Source organism: Populus nigra, chromosome 1 (genome assembly GCF_951802175.1).
Source record: "Populus nigra chromosome 1, ddPopNigr1.1, whole genome shotgun sequence".
Classification (NCBI taxonomy): domain Eukaryota; kingdom Viridiplantae; phylum Streptophyta; class Magnoliopsida; order Malpighiales; family Salicaceae; genus Populus; species Populus nigra.
In genome coordinates, this window is record NC_084852.1 from 19,421,366 (window position 1) to 19,443,549 (window position 22,184).

General features: G+C 31.2%; 3 protein-coding genes across 3 annotated transcripts; 1 reads left to right on the forward strand and 2 right to left on the reverse strand.

The window, feature by feature from the left end:
• The first annotated feature begins 1,332 nt into the window (after positions 1–1,332).
• LOC133688299 (methylthioribose kinase-like) lies at positions 1,333–4,535 on the forward strand. Its single transcript, XM_062107739.1, has 6 exons — positions 1,333–1,625; positions 2,106–2,415; positions 2,550–2,724; positions 2,829–3,030; positions 3,335–3,549; positions 4,183–4,535. The coding sequence occupies exons 1-6, from the start codon at positions 1,440–1,442 to the stop codon at positions 4,349–4,351; spliced, it is 1,257 nt and encodes a 418-aa protein (XP_061963723.1). The 5' UTR covers positions 1,333–1,439; the 3' UTR covers positions 4,352–4,535.
• Positions 4,536–4,555: 20 nt separating this feature from the next.
• On the reverse strand, positions 4,556–5,600 carry LOC133688310 (uncharacterized). Its single transcript, XM_062107747.1, has one exon. It carries the CDS (start codon positions 5,517–5,519, stop codon positions 4,833–4,835), a length of 687 nt encoding a protein of 228 aa, XP_061963731.1. The 5' UTR covers positions 5,520–5,600; the 3' UTR covers positions 4,556–4,832.
• Positions 5,601–16,416: 10,816 nt separating this feature from the next.
• LOC133699813 (uncharacterized) lies at positions 16,417–17,306 on the reverse strand. Its single transcript, XM_062123291.1, has one exon. It carries the CDS (start codon positions 17,231–17,233, stop codon positions 16,553–16,555), a length of 681 nt encoding a protein of 226 aa, XP_061979275.1. The 5' UTR covers positions 17,234–17,306; the 3' UTR covers positions 16,417–16,552.
• Between the last annotated feature and the right edge of the window lie 4,878 nt (positions 17,307–22,184).

The window sequence follows — 22,184 nt, forward strand, 5'->3', positions numbered from 1 at the left end:
CTAATGTTAGTTAGGGTCAGTATTAGTTAAAATAATATAGTTTAGATAAAAAAGAAAATTCAACAAAATTAATTTTTTATTTTCAAAATCTTAAATCAAATTAAATAAAAGAACTTAATTGATTAGTTTGGTTAGATTTTACATTTGATACCGAGGCCCTCTTAGTTTCATTCATGGAAGTAGGTTTTTTAAAATTATTTTTATTTGTTTATCATTAAAAATTTAATAAATTAAAAATATTTTTCAATCAAAAAAAAATTTAACTTAATTTCTAAAAAATTATTTTTTTATTTTAAACAGAAAACACTTTTTAGAAGCCGTAAAAAATTTAAAAATATCTTATTATTTGTTAATTATATAATATTTGGTTCTCAATTTTTTTATTGCAATATATTTTATTTTTATTTTTTTTAATTTTATCTTTTAGAATTTGATTTAATTTTATTTTTCTACCAACTTTGATCATTATTTTTTTTATTGTTATTTATTTTTATTTTATTATTTTCTTAATTGAAATTTTTTATCTATCAGATTTTATTTCTATTCTTTTGATTATTATTTATTTTATTTGAAATAATTTATGTAATTAATTTTTTTTAATTTCATCCTCCTTCAATTTTTTTATTTGTTAAATTCAATCCATTTTATTTTAATAAACTTGTTGAAAAAAAATTAAAACATTAATAAGTTTTTTTTCAAGTTTATTTTCTAAAATATAGTTAAATACTAAAAAATATTTTTTAACTTATTTTCCATAATTTTACTAAACATAAAAAAATAATTTATTTTTTTATTAAAATAACTTTTTAAATTGAAATAATTTTTCGAAAAACAAACAACCTGAATAAAATCTTTAACTGTACTATATTTTGATGAATTTTAATTTAATAATCAAGAGTTTTTTTTCGACTTGGTTATTGTTAGCTTTTTCAGCTTTTAAAATATAAAATCAAAACTAAATTAAACTAATTTTTTTTAAATAACCGAAATTATCTAACAGTTAAAAAAAAATCATTCCGTTTGATCGATTAATTTTCTCAGCTCTGTTTCTAATAATTGTTGCTGCAAGAAGACGCTTATCCTAATCCTAGTATTTGTCAAATTGACCAATTAGAAGCAGAGACCCGACCCAATTAAGAGTGTTTGGCGGGCTAAAACATTGTTTGTTTAATCTTATATTGTTTTTTTATTTAAAATTAATGCTTTTATATTTTTATATTATTTTGATGTATTAAAATTAAAAATAAATTTTAAAAATTTTAAAAAATTATTATTTTAATATATTTTCAAATAAAAAACATTATAATATAAAATATTCCGAAATCACCACAAACCTCGGATAACGTTCAACACGAGTCACGCCACCTTTTCCTAATATCTAACTTCTCCCCCCCTTGGAATCCTCACTGCCACCAAGAGTTCAACATCGTCAATAAAAAATGGCATTCACAGAGTTCAGGCCGCTGGCCGAGAAATCTTTAGTAGAGTACATCAAGGCCACTTCTGTTTTGTCAGATAAGATCGGTAACAATTTCGGTGACTTGAAGATCAAAGAAGTCGGTGATGGGAATCTCAATTTCGTCTACATAGTCACTAGCCCATCTGGGTCTTTTGTCATCAAGCAAGTAAGTGAAAAAAATCGAGTTGGGTCTTTGTTTTTTATTTTGTGTTTAAAATCTATGTGGGGTTGTTTTGTTGATGGGAGAATGTAGAGAATGAAGTGAATTTGTAAAATTGAAGTCTTTTTTAGGCCCTCTTGAACAAGCTCTTTAGAAAAAATTAATAATGTGTTATAACTTCTTCAATTTGTATTTGAATACTATAGTGGGTCAGTGTTTCAATGCTACAATATGTTAAACGACCAATTAATTTATATCTCTCTCGCATTAACTCGTTGAATTAGCTTAAAATTTGGAATTTCATCATGTCTACTACCACATGACATATTCAATTTTATAAGTTAATTGTTAAGTTAATGAGATGAGATACAAATTCAGTGTTTAAAATTTTTTTTTCGTTTCATATGAAGTAAATGGGATGGAAATATCTGGGATTATATTTGAACTGGTTTTTTGTTGTTCTAATCTAGTAGTGTTTATGTTCAGGCACTTCCATACGTACGATGTATTGGAGAATCATGGTCCATGACAAAGGAAAGAGCATATTTTGAGACTTTGGCACTCAGAGAGCATGGCCGATTGTGCCCGGAAAATGTGCCTGAAGTTTATCATTTTGACCGTACTATGTCTGTGATTGCTATGCGATACTTGGAGCCCCCACATATAATCTTGAGAAAAGGGTTGATTGCTGGAATTGAGTATCCCTTGCTAGCAGAACACATGTCTGATTATATGGCAAAGACTCTTTACTACACTTCGCTTCTCTATCGTACTACCACTGAGCATAAACGTGATGGTAAGTAATTCTACTCTGTTGTTTATCATTTGTTTTAATTTGCTATTTGTCATATTCAATTTCTCACTCGTGCATTGCAAATGGCGACCTTGAAGAAATGTTTCTGATGTGCGCACTATAAATGCTCTATCCAGTTGCTAAATTCTGTGGGAATGTGGAGTTATCCAGGCTTACTGAGCAGGTTGTTTTCTCTGACCCATACAAAATATCTCAATATAATCGTTGGACTTCCCCTTATCTTGACCGTGATGCTGAGGCTGTCCGTGAAGATAATATTTTAAAACTCGAAGTTGCTGAGTTGAAATCCATGTATTGTTTCATTTTTGTTGCTCATTCATTTCACAAGATGTAACAGTATGTCCCCTTTTATTAAGCTGATCATATGATTTACCAGAGTTTTTTTTCCTTCATAGGTTTTGTGAGAGAGCCCAAGCCTTAGTACATGGAGATCTCCACACTAGTTCTGTCATGGTTACCCATGATTCTACTCAAGTTATAGATCCAGAATTTGCATTTTATGGTCCAATGGGTTTTGATATTGGAGCTTTTATTGGAAATTTGATTTTGGCCTTTTATGCTCAAGACGGGCATGCTGATCAAATGAATGACCGAAAAGTATGTCTTAATTACCATTCTGTGCTTTTTTATTTTTATTTCCTTTTCTCTTATTTTGAAATACTTTCTCCATAACCTTCATTTATGTATCAACTAAAAATATTTTCCAAGTCACCCTAATTTTGTATTTATATCTTATTCCTCTCTTTATTTGTGGGATGTGCTTCTTTTAGGTCATGTTTCAATAAACGAGGAGGTAGTTTCAGTTTGCTTATGAACTGGAAGGCACAACGTTTTACTTTGTAATACATTTAGTACCTGTTGTTTGTTGAGGTTTGTCTCTGAAAGTTGTACTCGTATGCAGAGATATAAAGAGTGGATTTTAAGGACAATCAGAGAGACCTGGAGTCTTTTCTACAAAAAGTTCACTGCACTCTGGGATGAGCACAAAGATGGCTCTGGTGAGGCATATCTTCCAGAAATTTATAATAATCCTGAGCTTCGGCTGCTTGTACAGAGAAAATTCATGCAAGACTTGCTCCATGACACCTTGGGATTTGGTGCGGCTAAAATGATAAGGTGAGTTGACATGTGGTTTCTTAAAATTCTTGTAGTTAAAGAACTTATATTTGCTAAAATGATAAGGTAAGTTTTGCGGCTTGTTTCACCATCCCATCTATCATGAGACTACATCATCATATATGTTTCCAGGACATGGTCTTTTTCAATTTTAACTTTTGGCGTTGGATTTTAGACTTCTGTACAATAAATTGTTTTTCAACAAAAAGCTACTCTAGAAACCTTATTCCAAACTAATTAGGGAAAACTGCATGGCTGCTTCTTCACCTTTGGTCCCATGTAAAGCCACTAGATAGATCATTAATGCTCACTATGATCTGAGACTATTTAGGAAGTCTAAACAGGGGGGACATCTTAAGTTGGGAAGACAAAGCTTGATATCAATCAGCTTTTGGCTTGGGAAATGGGCGAAAATCATTTGGATCATGTGATCTTTTGAAGGAATGAATCCACCATATTTAGTTTTAGTGATGCATGACCTACTGGAAAACTGATTATAACTTGCCTTATAGTGGGAAACTGCAATTTCATAGCCTGATTGTCCCATCTTATTTTTTGTGAAATTAAAACGTCCTGTTTCTAAGAATTTGTTAAATTGAATGCAACATGTTGATTTAAATCTTTGCATGACAGGAGAATTTTTGGCGTAGCCCATGTTGAGGATTTTGAATCAATTACTGATGCTAGCAAACGAGCCAAATGCGAGCAGCAGGCTCTTGACCTGGCGAAGATGCTTCTCAAAGAAAGGAAAAGATTCCAATCCATCGATGAAGTTGTATTAGCCATTCAGCAGGTGCAGTGATGACATGCTTGGGGGTAAAGTTTGGGTATAAATAATGGAGCTTTGGTTGAGCTATTTTCACATTCACCTCGGAGTAAAAATGCATGTCACCGCAACATTATATCAGATTGTAATTTTCCTCTAAAGGAAAAGAAATAAATCTGCACTCCTCCTCTGTGAGAGTAATTTTATAATTTTCTTGGAACTCTTTCCGTTTCTGTTTTTGTAGGATCACTGGAAATGCGTTCACTATCTGACTCTCGGGGTCGGCCATGGCCAATTTGAAAGCAATGGCAAAATGCATTTCATCTTTTAAATTGGATCAACGGATGCGTACAGTATAGAGAAATGTCATTGCAGGAAATCAAGGTCGCAGAAAGGAAACTAATTTCGAAGTGATCGTTCTTAGAAGTTGCCACTGCAATTGTCCATTATATATTGATGCGAGCAATTACAAGCGTGCAACATTCTATAATTTCTGCCCTTGATTAACTAAGCTCTTTCATATTCCGTACTTGGCCTTGTAGTTTGTCCAAAGCTCATCAACAGTCTTCCCCAGCAGATCAACAAAGTACTGAGCACTATAGCCAGTTCTCATCTTATTGTTAAGCTCTGCCACAAACCCATTTCTAAGATCATTACAATAGTCCAAAAACCTAGCAGTAACATCATACCCTTGATCCCACCTATCACCCTGCCCTGGTTGCACCCAGTGACTAGGTGCGTAATTAGCCTTCAACCTTACAAAATCAGCAATCCCTTCAATTAATCCTCCTGGAGTTGTTCCGTTACCGTCCCATTGCCATACGTGTGTCATTTCATGGTAAAGCACCCCACTGAACTCTCTTTCCAGATCACCAGTGTAGTTCCCTATGTAATTGCTGCTGACATGAATCTCATTGTTATCAGCGTATGCAACACCATCCATGTCATCTATGAACAAGTCCACCCTATGAACATTTTTTCTATCTGCTGGGTCAGTCTGTTGGAAGATACTCCATATGAATGCTGTTGCGGATGCTAGTATTTGCTTGCTATGATCCACCCCGATATCACCTGTGAACCTGGCTCCACCAGCCGTTGCACAAGCGTTGTTGGTGACAGTGTAGGCCGTCAAGTCCTCGGCTGCAACGGTATTGGTTGCTAGTATTACAAGCAAAGAGAGAAACAGATGCGGTGAAAGTACCATGGTCAAGAAAGAAGGTGCACTATATATATAGTTCTTTAGGTTGTGTTTGATTTGCACTGGATATGAGTTGCTGCTCCATGGTTTATAAAGGGAGTTAGGCATGACCACAGTAGCATGCGGTTCAGAATTATAAAGGGAGTTATGATCATTACTTTTCATATTTTTAATTTAATCCAAACAAGGCCCTTGCTTCCTATTTTGAAAATTTAATATTTAATATACATGTTTCTTTAATTCTCCAAGAAATGTTTTTATAATAAATAAATAAAAACAGAGAAGGAAATATAAAAACTATGTATTCCTTATATAATAATAAAAGTAATTTTTATCATTATCAATGTCTTTTAAAATTAAGATAAAAAAATATAAAATTACATTATTTTAATCATTTAAACAATAGGACAAGAAATTCTTCATAGAAAGTATTATCATTGCAAGTCTACCTGAAAAGAATTGGTCTCTCCATTTCATATAAACAATGGGCCCTCCAAAGAAGAACAGCGAAGAACACCTTGTCTCACGCCCGTCCTTTTCCTCTGGAGCGACAAACAAATCAAACCATAAAACTCACTAAATGTGTTCCTCGATTTATGGGCAAATTAATGTCCATTATCAATGTCTTTTAGCCATGCTGTTCCTAGCATATTACCAAGGCAATCAGACAAAAAATGACTATGGTCCTTGTTTATTAATACCATACCAAAGACCATGCAGGAATGCAGAAACGTGTGTGTGTGTCTGTGTGTGTGTGTGTAAAACAAGGCAATCAGACAAAAAAAGTGTGTGTGTGTGTATTGAAAAAAACTAAAAAAACAATGCTACCAAGTTACCAACGCGTGGATTGACCTCTCTATTGTTTTTTTCCTATTGTATTTCAAACTTGTTGGAACAAATATTTCATTCACTAAATAAACAGAGGATTACAATGTTGGCATAATACAATTAAGTAATGCATAAGCAACACAAACTGGGACCTCTTCTAATCACACCATATGCTTTGGAGAGTAAATGGTTTATATTCTCGTGCTACATTGTGCGTTGGATCAACTTCTTTTTTTTAACGTAAAAAAAATATTTAGGTTATAAAAGACTATTAGATATTGTTATTAAACTTGATTTTATAGGTCACCTTGAAATCTCTTGATCTGATTCTTTCTATAGCCTGGTTTTAAACTTAAATTATGTGGCAGTTGCCTCGATATAATTCAATTGACTTGATTGGTCTGAAAAAAACTTGAACGACTGTTAAAAAAAGTATGAGGATTAAATTGAAAGTAAAAATAAGGAGTTGAATTGAAAAGGAAAAAAAAAGAATCTTTGAAATGAAACTCCATAAAAAATCCCATTTTATTTAGTATAGAAGGTAACCCAAACACACACATACATACATATACATATACATACACACGCAACAACATGCTCATCTCCCTTCATAAGGATAATTTTCATAAGCATCTCAAGTTAGGTCGAGAATGATCGACTTTGATATGGAGGTACGAGCTTTATTGTTGGGTTTCCCAAAACATTTACATGTAGCAAAAATGGTAAGTTTATTTTTTTAAAAAAAGTCCCAAAGATTCCGTTAGAAAGATTTAGAGTTGTCTAGGGTTTATACAAAAATTACCTGAAGATCAAAAGTTTTTTTTGGCTTTGAATAATTAGTTAAAGGTTGGGTTGTCGCAAACCATAAGTTATCTAAGTGTCCAGCCTTTAACGGTAATCCACATACCTTTGAGTCCAAGCTCTTTTCTTTTGTATTTAGATGTTTCTGTACTGTATTGTTGTACTACCATCTAATGTCATTCACAGAAAATAAAAGACATGGCATTCTATTTATAGGAAAACCTGAAAACTTTATAAATAGCAAAATATCAATTTGCTCTTTAAATAATATCATTTATATTTTTTTACGATAATTTTAAAAATCTATTCAATTAAGTCTCTACTTAATTTTTTCTAGATCTAGAATTGCAATCCCTTATATTCATTACATTCTAGTCCTCAATTTCTAAAATTTATTTACAATCATGTCACACTTGATTAATCATCTCATTTTAATTTCTAACCAATTGTTATTATATGTATGAACCATTAGGTTCCTTAATAAGTTGACCCAAATATAAATCATAATCCTAAATAAAATAAGATCAAATAAATTAAACAATTGAATTTATTATCAATTCAACAATTGATTGATTTATATTTGAAGATCAAGTACAATGTCTAACAACTTGTCATGATCCCTTAATATTAAGAAAGTCAAAAGTGGTTTGACTTAACCTTTCAGTGACTAGTTTTTCAGTGTAATTATTATCCCTTCATCAATAATGTTTTGATTTAGATATTATAGCATGAAGTATGTGTACTTTGTTAAATCATTTTAATTTTGAACACTATAGTCATTGATTCTTTGAATAAAATTTGAAACTCTTTTCAAATCTCATTTCACTTTAACCAAGGATTTCACAATCAATACTATTTAAAAATAGATAAAACACTTTTCCTATTTCACCTAGGGTGATGAATCCTCTCTTGATTATTCAAATATCTTCATGTAGTGATCCCAATTATAAGGATCACACAACTATTATGTGAGTCTTTCCATAAACATAAGTGATCTTTTCATATGAAATTATCTTACGGGTGAATTCAGTGTACATGTCATCTGAGAAGCGCGCGCGCGCACACACACACACACACACACACACACATATATATATATTAGTTTCAAGTATCTCTTATACCTTAGTTTATAAGAGCAATTGCTTTCTTTTATAAAATAATGAACATAATATTCACCGGTCTTAACAACTCTAATTATTGTTAAGTCTTAATAGAATATTGACTAGGAACATTTAGGAATAATGTTTTGATGCAATAGGAATATCATAATTATAACAACTTTATAATTTTCTATGCAAAACATCTTGTCTATATACGTGGATCAGGACAATCCAAGCAACCTTTTAGAACTATCTTTATAAATTTTTTATTCTTAATATATAGGTTGTTTCTCTCATATCCATTATGGAGAAATTCTTGGACAAACAGATCTTTACTGACTAAGATAAAAGATTACTATTTTATATCAATAATATATCATCTACATATAATATTAATAAAACGATGCCACTCCTACTAATCTTTTTATAAACACAAGGTTTATCCATATTTTTAATGAAATTAAATTGTTTGATTATCTCATCAAAACAGATATTCCAACTTCTTGAAGCTTACTTAAGTCTATAAATGAATTTTTATAGCTTGCATATTTTATTGATAAATCTATTAAATTCAAAACCTTCAGGTTGTGTCTTTTACACATCTTCGTAACGATTTTCATTTAGGAATGCAACTTTGACATCCATTTATCAAATCTTATAATCATGATATGCAATTATAGCAAATAAAATCCTTATGGATTTTAACATAGCAATAAGTGAGAATGTTTTATCAAAGTCAACATCTTGTCTTCGTCTATAACTTTTGACAACTAGTTTAGCTTTGTATATGTTTATACATTTTCATCCATATAAGTCTTTCTCTTAAATACTCATTTTCATCCAATGAGTTTTATCCTTTCAAGTGGATCAACTAAATTTCATACCCGGTTGATGTACAAGAAATCCATTTCAGATTTCATGACTTCAAGTCATTTCTCATAATCAATATTAGATATTGATTTCATGCAGTCGGCAGGCTCATCAAGTATGATTAACTAGTCATAATCAACTTCCATAAAAAATTGATATCTCACTAGTTCCTTCTATTACTCCTTTCAAAAACAAATTCTTTCTTTAGAATTGTAGCATATTTTGAGATAAACACTTTTTGCTCAACAGGATAGTAGAAATAATATCGAACTGATTTTTTAGATATTTAACAAACTTACAATTATCTAATTTAGCTCCTAACTTTTAAGATACTATATGTTTCTCATAAGTGTTATATCTTCAAATCTTTAAGTATGATAAGTTTGGTCTCTTACCATTTCATATCTCATGTAGAGTCTTATCAACAAATTTCAATGGAACCCTATTTAAAAAACAAGTAGCAGTTTACAGGGCATAGCCCTAGAAAGAATGTGGAAGGTATGCATAGCTCACTATGGACCGTATCATATCTAATAGGGTCGATTTCTCTTTTTAGAAACTTCATTAAGTTGTGGTGTTCTAGAAAATGTCTATTATGAGAGAATCTCATTATCTTTCAAATAATCTTGAAATACTAGGCTCAGGTATTTATCACCTCAATCCAATCTAAATATTTTAATGCTCTTTTCAATTTGTATTTCAATTTCATTTCTAAATTATTTGAACTTTTCAAATGATTCAGGTTTTCATCAAATACACATGACCATATCTAATATAGTCATCAATGATGAAATATGTATATCCATCTATGGCACAAATCATTATTGGTTCATATGCATCTGTATATATTAAACTTAACATTTCTTTAAACCTTTCACTTTTTTTAGTAAAAAGTGTTTTGGTCATCTTACCTAATAAACAAGCTTCATAAATTTCATATGATTCGTAATCAAAATGATCAAATATCCTTCTTCATATAACTTATTGATTCTTGTTTTATTAATATAACCTAGTCTATAATACCATAAATAATATGGATATTGATTATCTAATATGTTCTTCTTGCTATTTATAGTGACTCTTAGCATTTCAAGTATATACAAACCATTTATATAAATACCAAATTCATAATAAATATTATTTTTATAGAAAGAACAAGTATCAGTCCACCTAGCAAAATTAATGCAACAACACTTGTTTCATTGTCAACTTGTAGGTCCATTTTACCTTCATATAATCTTCTACTTTTTCTTAGGTGTTCAATACCTAAGAACTACTATTCTAATAATGCACTATCCAACTTATTTATGTGATAGTTCATAATGAATTATGAAAAACTTTAGGTTAATGACTACAAGACAAAGTCAAAACATAACTCATGGTCCATGACAAAATCCAATTAGTTTAATTTCTCAATATAGCCAATCATTTTCAAAACATGGGTGTTCATTAAGAAATCATCTGTCATATTGCAGTAGAACAATTCCTTGGAGGTCTCATACCTTTAAGTCCTACTGGCTACATTGAACCACTCCTTGAGATGCATAACCCTGGTATGGGCATCTATATTATCATATTACCTTTGAAGTTCAGGTGTTATGTTAGCTAACATCACACATGCAATTTGTTCATCATCATTAATATGACATTGATATTCATTCCTAACTTCTTCATCAACATCCTTATTAGATGCAAGGGGAATCAAATTTTCAAGAACATATAACATTAGTTTTTGCTTAAGAATAATTTTCACATTACAGTACCAATCCAAGAAGTTTGGTTTAGTCAATTTGTTAGTATCAAGTACATTGTATAGTCAATTTGTTAGTATCAAGTACATTGTATACAGATATGTTACTACTCATTTTAATCCATCAACTTATTCATGTAAAGAATAACAAATATTAGTTTCATGAATACATATTTAAAACCAAATTCAAATAAGATCTTTAATGAGGGATTTATTATTTTTCATTAAGTCTCTTTACATGGAATTAGTGATATATCATACATAACAATTATATATAAACATACACTTTTAACATATCATTCTAAATGGATGATTATAGACATATCTAAATTAATTCTCTTGAGCTATTGAAGAGAATTAGGTGGTCAAAACATTGGTAGTTATTGCAAATCTTCATAAGTCCTTTGCGAACATCATGGTTATATCATTCACTGCTATTCTTTCTTCGTTTTGGATTATAAAATAATTTTTCTATCTAAATTCTTACATTTCTAAATTGTATAACATTTACATAATTGAATAAGAAACCTTGAGTTACATTTGAGAGGAATTACATGAGAAAAGAATTTTACAACCCCAGAAGAAAAATAAAATTGAGAAAATACAAGACACATAGACCCTATTTAATATTACAACCATTCAACCATAAAAACACAATCACTTTTAATGTCCATAATCATCCACCATGCATAGTAACATATTAATATGCTTAAATAAATATATTGCATGCTACAATTCTAATATTGGCTTTGTGTGCAATTTTTAAAATAAAATATTAAATCAAATCCAATTTGATAATTTCCCAAGCATAAAAAATTTTATTTAGTATAAATTTTCATTGAAAAACCATTTTTCAAATTTTAATAAGAAAATTGATCATATTAATTTAGGATCAATTAAATAAAATTTTCCAGCTTAAAAACTTCTTTTATTTTATAAAAACTATTTATCTAAATATTATTTAATTAAATTCTAATCCAATTATAAAAATAATTCTATAATTAATTTAATTTAGGGTTTCAGTTTTAATATAAAATTATTATTTTATATATAGATGGGTAAATTCATAATTTCAACCCTAAATATACCTAGATGCAATTAGATATAAGTTACAAGGGTAGAATTGTAATTATACCCCTTAAAAACCTAAATAAAGCTCGAGGGAAGAATCATAATTCTGCTCCTATCATCATCTCTTTACTATTGTAGTTGTTGATGCAAGCGTGGGTTGTTCACACCGACTGAAACCTTTAGTACCGACAACAGTGTTGTCACTACACCAGTTAGCGTTATGTGTAGCAGCGTTTGATGTTGTTATGGCTACTACCAACGACAACTGGCTGTGTTATGTGCATAACTAGGCATGCCACTGATAGTGGCTATTGTATCCACCCAAAACCAGTTTTCTTTTTTAATTTCAATGGTGGATTTCGACTAGAGGCAAAACATTTGACCAGATTTGGTCAGAAAAGTAGCCAAATTTTATTTTTTTAAAAAAATCACGAGAGAAAAAATTACTTTTGAAAAAAAATTAATTTACACACAAATTTAATTTATAATTAATGCTAATAAAAATTAAAACTTGTAATCAACAACTCTATTTGTCTAATGAAGGCTATGATACCAGGTTTTTCAAAACATATACACGCAGTGAAACTATAAGTTTATAGTTTTTTTAGGAGTCCCAAAGATGTCATTAGAAAGATCCAAAGTTATTTAGGATTTATATAAAAATTATTTAAAGATCAAATGTTCTTTTTGGCTTTGAATAATTACTTAAAGGTTGGGTTGTTATAAATCACAAGTTGTCCAAGTATTTGACATCTAACGGTGATCCACACGAACCACTAATAAGAAATCTACTAAACGTTTTTAAAAGAGAGGGATTGTTATACCTTTGAGTACTAGCTATTTTCTTTTATGTTTAGGTGTTTATGTATTGTACTATTGTACTATCATCTAATGTCATTCACAAAAAATAAAAGGCATAACATTATATTTATAAAAAAATCTATAAATCTTATAAATGATAAAATATCAATTTGCCCATTAAATAATATCACATATATTATTTTAGGAAAAAATTAAATTTTTATTCAATTAAGTCTCTACATGATTTTTTTCTAGGTCTAGAATTGTAATCCCTTATATTAATTATACTATAGTTCTTAATTTCTAAAATTTATTTACAATTAAGTCACACTTGATTAATCATTCTATTTTAATTTTCGTCCAATGGTTATATGTGTGTGACATATTAGATTCATAAGTTGGTCCAAAAATAAATCACAATCCTAAATAAAATATGATTAAATAAATTAAACAATTTAATTTATTATCAATTTAACAATTGATACAATGTCTAACAACTTGTCATGATTCCTCCAATATTAAAAAAGTCATAAGTGGTTTGACTTAATCTTTCAGTGGTCAGTTTCTCAGTGTAATTATTATTCCTTCATCCCAAAAATGTTTTGATTTAGAGATTATAGGTTGGAGTATGTCTTCTCTGTTAAATCATTTTAGGTCTCAACACTATAAATATTGATTCTTTGAATAAGATTTGAAACTCTTTTCAAATCTCATTCCACCCTGACCAAAGATTTCACAATTAATACTATTTGAAAATATATGGAACACTATTTCTAATTCACATTGAGTGATGAATCATTTCTTAGTTACTCAAATACCTTCATATAGTTTATGTTATACCCAATATTTATTCATTTATTACCCTTGATTAGGACAATGTGTGATCATGATCAAAGCATAACACTCTAATACAATCCAAGCAAGATCAGATTTGGATATTGACGTGAAATTTCCTACCATCCAGTTTTACGTTATTAAATATAACTCCATATCAAACTGTTGGATCGAGCTAAAACTTTATCAGAAGATTCCTAAGATATTTTACCTTGTTGGGGTAAATTTTCAGGTGAATCAGAGTTCAAGAAAGACTTGCGATATAGGTCAGAACATGTTGTACAAATTTTGTTATATACTTTCTTTTGACTTGTGAACTTTCTATTTGGTAAGAATCTTTTTCCAGCAAGGATCTTTTTCCTACAAGGATATGGCAACATGTTTTGGGAATTTTCTAGTTCTACAAAGATCTTTAATGGGCTACAATATAATTTTCAAGTGTGGTAAGGATTCATTAATGTTCTAAAATTGTTTTCTTACAAGGATTTCTTATTCATCCTAGCTACACAAGGAAAGAAGGGCTAATAGTATTTAATAAAAAATTTATTTATAGGATTATTGGGCAGCATTGTAAGCTATAAATAAGCCTTATATCAAACTTGTGTTGTTTGATTTTCTTCTTCTATTCTCACAGCAGCATAAGAGGTTAACTTATGAGTTTTATTTTTATTATTTCAGCTATAGTCCTAGGCTTGTTTGGGCTTAATTTATTTTTTACTTTCGATTGACATATTGAAAACATCCGGCCGAAAATGACTGTGTTTTCTGTAAAAGAATAATATAAATTATATTTTGTAATCTTATCTAATAACTTAAGTTATTGTGATAGTTTTTTGAAATGGTATCAAAGTCTTGATGACCAAGCGCTTACAAGTTCAAATCTCACAATCCTTATTTGTTTGATAAAAATTAAGCACAATGTAATGCGAGTCTGTGCAAATTTCAAGCTCAAAGGGCTTTCATTTGAGGGAGTGTGTTAGAGAATAATATAAATAATATCTTAGGACCTCATCTAACAACTTAAGCTATTGAGGAGATGATTCTTTGTCACGGGGTCAATTTTTCATCCCCAAAACAAACCTCGGGTGATAGTCTAGTCCCGCTAGACTCAGCCTTTCCCTCACCGATTCACTCATGTTTGCCTAGGTGTTTCTCTCACCAATAAGTTTTCTACACTCTCTTCCGTTACGTATACAAGCGGAATACACAAGTGACGATGCACATGACCAAGTACACAAGTTATTACAGGAAAACACTCCAAACCTTTATTGGTCTCGTCAACAAAGGGTACACACAAGTCCGTTAGTGTGCGCGCGCTATGCACAAGTGTTCTGCCTCCACCGTGGATCAAATAGTGGATGTCTTCACCTAAGGCCAAACTACACAACATTTTCAGTATCTAACAAGCAAATTAATGGTATGTCAAAACCCTATTAATTCGAGGGGGGTGTTAGACTATCAGAATCTTCAGAATAAAATTCAGTAGCATCTGCACCAATTCCTCACTCCATCCACTCTGTTGTCAATTCAAAATAATCCAGTTATTAGAGTGATTTTTTTGATTGTATATGTTTGTTTCCTTATTCTGCTCAGATTTGCTATAAGACTATCACTTGAATTCATTCTTATTGCAGAATCAATGTTGCCACTGCCACTGCAATATAAAATTGTTTGAAATGGACCAAGGCTGCGTACTGATAAGGATAATAACAGTGCTGGCTGATTCATTTGTGGAAGCCAACAAGGACTGATTAACTTTTGTGTCAACATGGTATCATTTATTTAATTTATTTGGCAATAATTCCCTCTCCTCTTAATCCGTGGAAAAACACCTGTCCATGAGAAGACATGTTCTCTTAATTGACTAGAAATAATGCAAATAAAGAAATAACAGTATCTGTATGGGAAAATGACAAATGGAAGATCAGTAACATTGGCTTTCCTTTATCTTTCTTGTTCAGCTGCTTAACGTTGACTTCAGGATTTATATTCTTCAATAATCATGAAAAAAACATTTAAGTGCTATCTATATTTTCTTTTTAAGTTTTATAACGAACTGGCAGAAATTTGTGTTCTATCATACTTCAGAGTGAAGGTTTTTTTTCTCTTCTTTTCTTTTTGGGAGGCCCAATTGCTCCAATGGGGGGAGTTAGCGAGCCCTGCCCCAGTTAACGTCCGATTGTGGCAGTCACAATCACAGGATTACCACTGAAGTTGTAATTCATTGACTTGTAAAGTATTACCACTCGGGAATCAAAACACACTAGCGCATGATGCTAGTGGGGGAGCTTTCGTCAGTCAGAAAACAGGACAGAAATTTGTTGTGGTTTGTCTACGCATGAGATGGAGACTGAAGCAATTAACGAATCAGAGAAGGGAAGTAGATCGATTCTCTTGACAGATATTTCGGTACAATGAATTGGCTAGGTTTTAGGATAATTTAACAGTAACCTTTCCTTTGTTTCTCTAATAGAAGGGATTCGAACTAGACTTCCTCTTTCAAGGCATTTCAATTTAAAATTTGTGTGTGAAACACACGGCCGGGTTTTCTTGTGTGCCTTGGTGGTTTTGAATTATCTGAAGATTTTATAGTGACATGAGTACCGTGTGATACTGGAGAAGCGTAAGATATGGAATCATCATATTAATTTCTTCACAATAGTTTGATGATTCCATTTTCACAGATTTCAAGCAAATCACATAGTAGTATTGCTTTCATGGATAACTTGATGATGAGAAGCCCTTCTTTCTCATGGTTAATGATTTTGCTAATTAACATCCGTGAGATCTGTGTTCTAATAGAAAGCTTAGCAGCAAAATGAAAAAGGGCACTCGAAAAAAAATACAATTTTCATGAAATAATTTTTGCCCATCTGAAATGGGTTTTATTCAAATTTTATTTAGGATCACAGGATGTGTATATTGATGCGAGCTGCTGAAAGTGTAACATTTCAAATATTCAGCTCTTAGTTAGCCAAGCTCTTCTATTTTCCATACTTGGCCTTGTAGTCTTTCCAAAGCTGATCAACTGTCTTCCCTAGCAGATCAACAAAGTACTGAGCACTATAACCAGTCTTCATTTTCTTGTTAAGTTCAGCAACAAACCCATTTCTAAGACCATTACAGTAGTCCAGAAACTTAGCTGTAACATCATAACCTTGATCCCACCTGTCACCTTGCCCTGCTTGCACCCAATGGCTAGGTGCATAATTAGCCTTCAACCTTACAAAATCAGCAATCCCTTCAATTAGCCCTCCTGGTGTTTGTCCATTACCATTCCATTGCCATATGTGTGTCATTTCATGGTAAAGCACCCCAGTGATTTCTCTTCTGACATCACCTGAATAGTTTCCTATATAATCGTTGCTAACATGGATTTCATTGTTGATTGCATAGGCAACACCACCCATGACATCTATGAATAAGTTGACTGTTTGAACATTTTTTCTGCCAGCGGCATTAGATTGCTTTAAGGTTCTCCATATGAAATCTGTGGCAGATGCTAGTGTTTTCTTGCTGTAATCGACCCCGATGTCCCTGGTGAATCGGGCTCCACCAGCGGTTGCACTGGCTCTGTTGGTGACAGTGTAGTCCACTGCGGAAACCGCGTTGATTGCTAGGAGTACTAGCAAAGAGAGGACATAAACATGGCGAAACATGGTCATGCAAGTGGTAGTGAAACAGGTTTCTTATGGTTGTGTTTGATTTGCATAAGATATTTGCTGGTTTATGTACATAGTTGGGATGCCCCAAGTGGTGATGCATTAACGTAGGAAGTTGGATGTGGTGCAAGACACATCAATAAAATAAAAAAGGCAAGTGGCCCATGGCAACCATAATCTCATTTACCTTTTCCTTTACATCCTCATTTATCATATTGTTTTTCTTCCTTGTCAATGGAAAAAAAAACCCAGCACCGGTACTGTCATATTCTTTCCTTCTTTTATTAGCTCATGAGTGTATAAATCAAATGGTGGACTGGCTAGCAAGTGCTGCTGCTGCTGCTGCTAGACCTCCCCTGAAAGAGAGATGACCTGATCTTTAATCATTGTGAAAGGGATGACACATGTTTATCAATTCAAAACTCCGTCCGCTAGATAAAAAGAAAGAAAATCCATCTGTACGTAATTATGAAAATACTGATGGATCTACCGTGGTGTGAATGCACTAGCTAGTGATAATATTTTATAGATTTTTTTTATTTTATTTATAAAATGTCCTTAATATTTCTTAAGTATTATCATTACATGGATGATCTTTAGAACATTAAAATGTGGGAGAGGATTTATGTCAAGCATTTAAAATCTTTGGGAGGTCCATGTAACTTCACATACTTGTGGGAGATTATGGTAATAAAAATAAAAAGGCAAGTCATTAACTGGTTTAATAAAAAAAAAAAATTAATTTAATAATATAATTAAAAAATAGGATATTGACAAGAAATAAAAAAAAATCCACCAATAATTCAATACAAAAAATGAACTCTTGTCAATATTATAAAAATATATCTTTACAGTATTTATAAAAAGTCTTAATGATCTTTTTTGTTAACAAAACAAAAAATAAATAAGAATGAAATAATTTCATAGAAAGAAAAATAAAAAAATTATAAATCTCAATTCCTAGCAAATAAAATGTCGAATGAAAAAATTTAAAAAACCATAAAAGAAATTTACCCGAGTTTATTCGAGCCAGCACACCAAATCTATAACCTAGTTTCGAGAATGAGATAACCATATGGAAAGCAAGTTGAATAAAATTGTGAAGTTCAATTCTCAAATAAATCTTATAATGACAGGGCAAATGGAAAAAAAACAATGAAAAAAACAGGCCCATGTCAACCCTAGTAAACCTATCTAATTCATACGACATGAGATCAAAATAACCTCATAGAAAGAAAAGTAAAAAAAAAAATCAATCTCTAACCAATCCAATGTTGAGGGATGAAATTAAAAAATATATAAAAAAATGACTTAAAAAGATTGAAGCCAACCCAGTCTAATCTTCAAAACTCATGACACGAATCATGAGGCCAGATTACACCATAAAAGACAAACCCAAAAAAATAACAATGTCAAATTCCCAACCAACCAAAATAATTAGGAATAAAATTGAAAAATAAATTAAACAAAATAAAGATTGAAAACAATGAAGACCAAATTTGTCATAAGAAAATGAAAACAAATTATGAAAGAAGAAATTGAAAAATAACTTCAATTAATAAAAGGATAAGACAAAAACAAATAACAATCAAAAGAATAAGGACCAAACTTGATATAAAAATTAAATGTTAATAGATAAAATTAAAAAAATCAATAAATAATTCAAGACCAAATATATTACAATAAAAAAATAAAGACGTAATGACCAAACTTCTTTGATTTTTTGCAGCGCTCAACATGCTATTCGAGGAGTGGGAGAGAAAAGAGGAGGGAAGAAGAAATATACCGCCGAAGCTAAACCGCCGCACATCTGGATGCATGCACCATACCATTATGATAAGGGCAATGAGACCCATCGAATGCTACCCCGATAGGCAATATTTGAAGTCTCCATGGCACCGCGCGCACCATTCAAAAGGTGTAGGCGATGCCAGCCTTTTTTACTTAAATTATATTTTATATATATTAAAAGATCTAATTATCTCTGACCTTGCATGATAATTACAAGAAATCCAAAATGAAATGATGAAAGCGCTTGTGCATGCAAAGTCAAGAAAGTTTAATTTTAAAGGGCATTTAAGTCATTGTATTGTAAAAAAATTAAAAACTAAAAAAAATCTCATGATTTGAAGATCGTTATAGACCCATATTAGGGCTAGAAGGCCTTGTTTATTCATTCTTGAAATTTTTAACATGAATTATTCATGTTAGGAATAATCGCATCCCTATATTTATAGGTGTTTAAAAGATCTCTCAATGACCTCCCGTATTTTTATCTTTCATTAATGTTATTAGGGAAAAATAACTCATTAATCCATTCACTTCATTAAAACATCAAATTTTAAAGATTATAAATACCCCCTGAACTATCTAAATAAATGGTTCATAATTTTTTTTCTCCAAGCATTTATACTTTAATTCCTAAAGTATTAATAATATCAAAACAATTACAATCTTTTATTTAAAGTCACTAAATTTAACATTGTAGGGTCTCTAAACTCAAAAAAAAAAAAAAAACTATGTTGCAGGTGTTAGGACTTTCACCCCCAATCATATATTTTCTAAGCTCTGAAAAAAATTAACATAAACATACTATTAAACACTATGTAAACATTAAATAATATTATTTTTTAGTATATTAAAAAATCATCATTAACCACAATGGTTGAGAGTCTCCGGTCTCCACTATCAAATATCCTCGTGAAAACAATGGGTCCTCACCACGTTAAATGAGCAGCCATCGCAGTCACTCATATCCGGGGTCCATATATTCGCTTCATTTTCTTATGGCCTTGCAAGTTGCAAATACCAGTCTTCAAAACCCACCAAATTTGTCTAAAATTGCTGGCTAATGTCCATTATTAATCTGGCATTAATCCCTACTATTTCTAGATGGCAAGAAGACAAATGTGACTTGTATTGCTGTACTTGGATTATAACAAATATATTAAAAGAGATGGTGAGTTCTCAGTAGCTATAAACACTTCATTATTTATTAAAATAGTGGAGTGATGTATATGGTCTTGGTTAAAAAATTAATTATTTTTTATTGAGGAATGATATGGTTTTTTACACGGTTTATTTATCATCATTGATTTTAGATATTATTTCACCAAAAAAAATTATATTATTTTCTTATTTATTTGCATTTTACATGCTAATTATGCATTTTTATAGAAAAATTATAGTGGAGATGCAAGGATAGAAATTATTGGAATTCTATTTGACAATGCTTCTGCAACAATAACACATCTAGGAGTATCTAGCTTGGAGGTATGTGGTTTTTTTTTGTGGGATCTATATAAAAAGCATGTATTTTTTGTTTTTATGAGATATGGTTTATGATTTATGCTTTACAAAAATTATTCGATGAAAGAATTTTTTTCAGCTAATATTTTTTTTCATCATGGATAAAATTGGGCAAAATTCGACAACGTACAGTACACCCTACATCGATTTCTTATATTGCCGCATTGCAATGGTAATTAAAAGCATCTTTTGTAGAGAGCACATCACTATATATGTTCTCATGTCAGGCATCAGAAACCTGAAAACCTTTCAAAAATTATGATCTTTCTAGTATTACTATAAGTTGGGAGACGTAGAATGCTGAGCTTGAACAACTACAACACTTTCAAAGCAAATTCTCTTAAAGGGTTAAGAATTCTCTTATATTAAAGTTGATGCAGGGGTACGTAGAAGACGAGAATCTTGTGAGACTCTGTATAATTGTATTTAACTGCAAAGAATTTTCAAGTTCAAGCAAGAGGAAGATGCTAATTTTCCTTAGGAACACGTGACTAAGAGGCATACTCTCGTTTAATGCATAATCATTTTTGTCCTCATGATTAGTGACAAGTAATCAGTTCGACCAAAAAATAGTGCATTAATTAGGATGTAGCAACCAGTCTCGGGTGTGTGAACCCCATCTAAGTTTCGATCAATCCAAGTGATTTCAACGAGCCCCATATCCGAGGGTGTTGGCATGCGAGGCCTCGTAGACACTCTGAATTCGATTGAAGATGGGTGTTTTAAACTTACTGAGTCATTGGAGCCCTTAAAGGCTTAAATCAATGACATTTGTTTTAGGAGAGCACAAATTAACAGAATAAATGCTCGGACAAGATTCATGATTTATTATGACTTTAGACTCATGCCTCTCCATATCTAATTTCAAAGAGATAATTTATCACCTGGCTAGCATCAAAACACTATTTGTTAACCGTATTGGTTCCTCCTATCATCGCTATCACAATCTTTATATTTACCGATATAATTTTCTGTCGGTATTTATACTATCATTCTTTTGGTAATTAATTTATCAACGAAATCACCGACATAAATGTTCCGTCGATGAATCTTTCGTCGGTAATTTAATCGAAATTTTTCAGAAAATCACCAAATAACACTGATGACTTTTCAATCCGTCAGTGATTTTGTCTATAAAAAACAGTAATTAACAGTGCAATTAGGAAGTGAACAGTTCCAGAGCTCTCTGAAAAATACAGATGAAATTTTCCATTTGTGATTCCCTTTGTAATTGATATGATGAACAATATTCACAGTTTACCAACGAATTTACCGACGGAATTTATCCGGTCGGTAATTCCATTGGTATAAAGGACACATCATCCTTTTTTTTTTGTTTTAATTTTTTTTTCCTACTGTAATTCCCTTGGTAGTTCCGTTTGTATTTATCGATTTTCTGGTAGTGATATTCACACAGCGGAAATTATGAAATAAAATTATTTAAGAGTCCCTAAAATCCTGTTAGATAGATCTAGAGTTATTTGAGATTTATTATATGAAGATCTAATCTTTTTTTTGCTTTGAATAATTTTTTAAAAGCTGAGTTGTCACAAACCACAAGTCGTCTAATTGTCCGACCTCCAACGGTAATCCACACAAACCACCCGTGAGAAATCTCCTAAATCCCTATTTAGAATAAAGAAAT

Excerpts from the sequence above, each read along its gene's own strand:
- LOC133688299 (XM_062107739.1), top strand. The coding sequence starts at position 1,440 with ATGGCATTCACAGAGTTCAGGCCGCTGGCCGAGAAATCTTTAGTAGAG. Across the intron at positions 1,626-2,105 it reads GGTCTTTTGTCATCAAGCAA|GCACTTCCATACGTACGATG; the intron begins GTAAGTGAAAAA and ends GTTTATGTTCAG. Across the intron at positions 2,725-2,828 it reads GTTGCTGAGTTGAAATCCAT|GTTTTGTGAGAGAGCCCAAG; the intron begins GTATTGTTTCAT and ends TTTCCTTCATAG.
- LOC133688310 (XM_062107747.1), bottom strand. The coding sequence starts at position 5,519 with ATGGTACTTTCACCGCATCTGTTTCTCTCTTTGCTTGTAATACTAGCA.
- LOC133699813 (XM_062123291.1), bottom strand. The coding sequence starts at position 17,233 with ATGACCATGTTTCGCCATGTTTATGTCCTCTCTTTGCTAGTACTCCTA.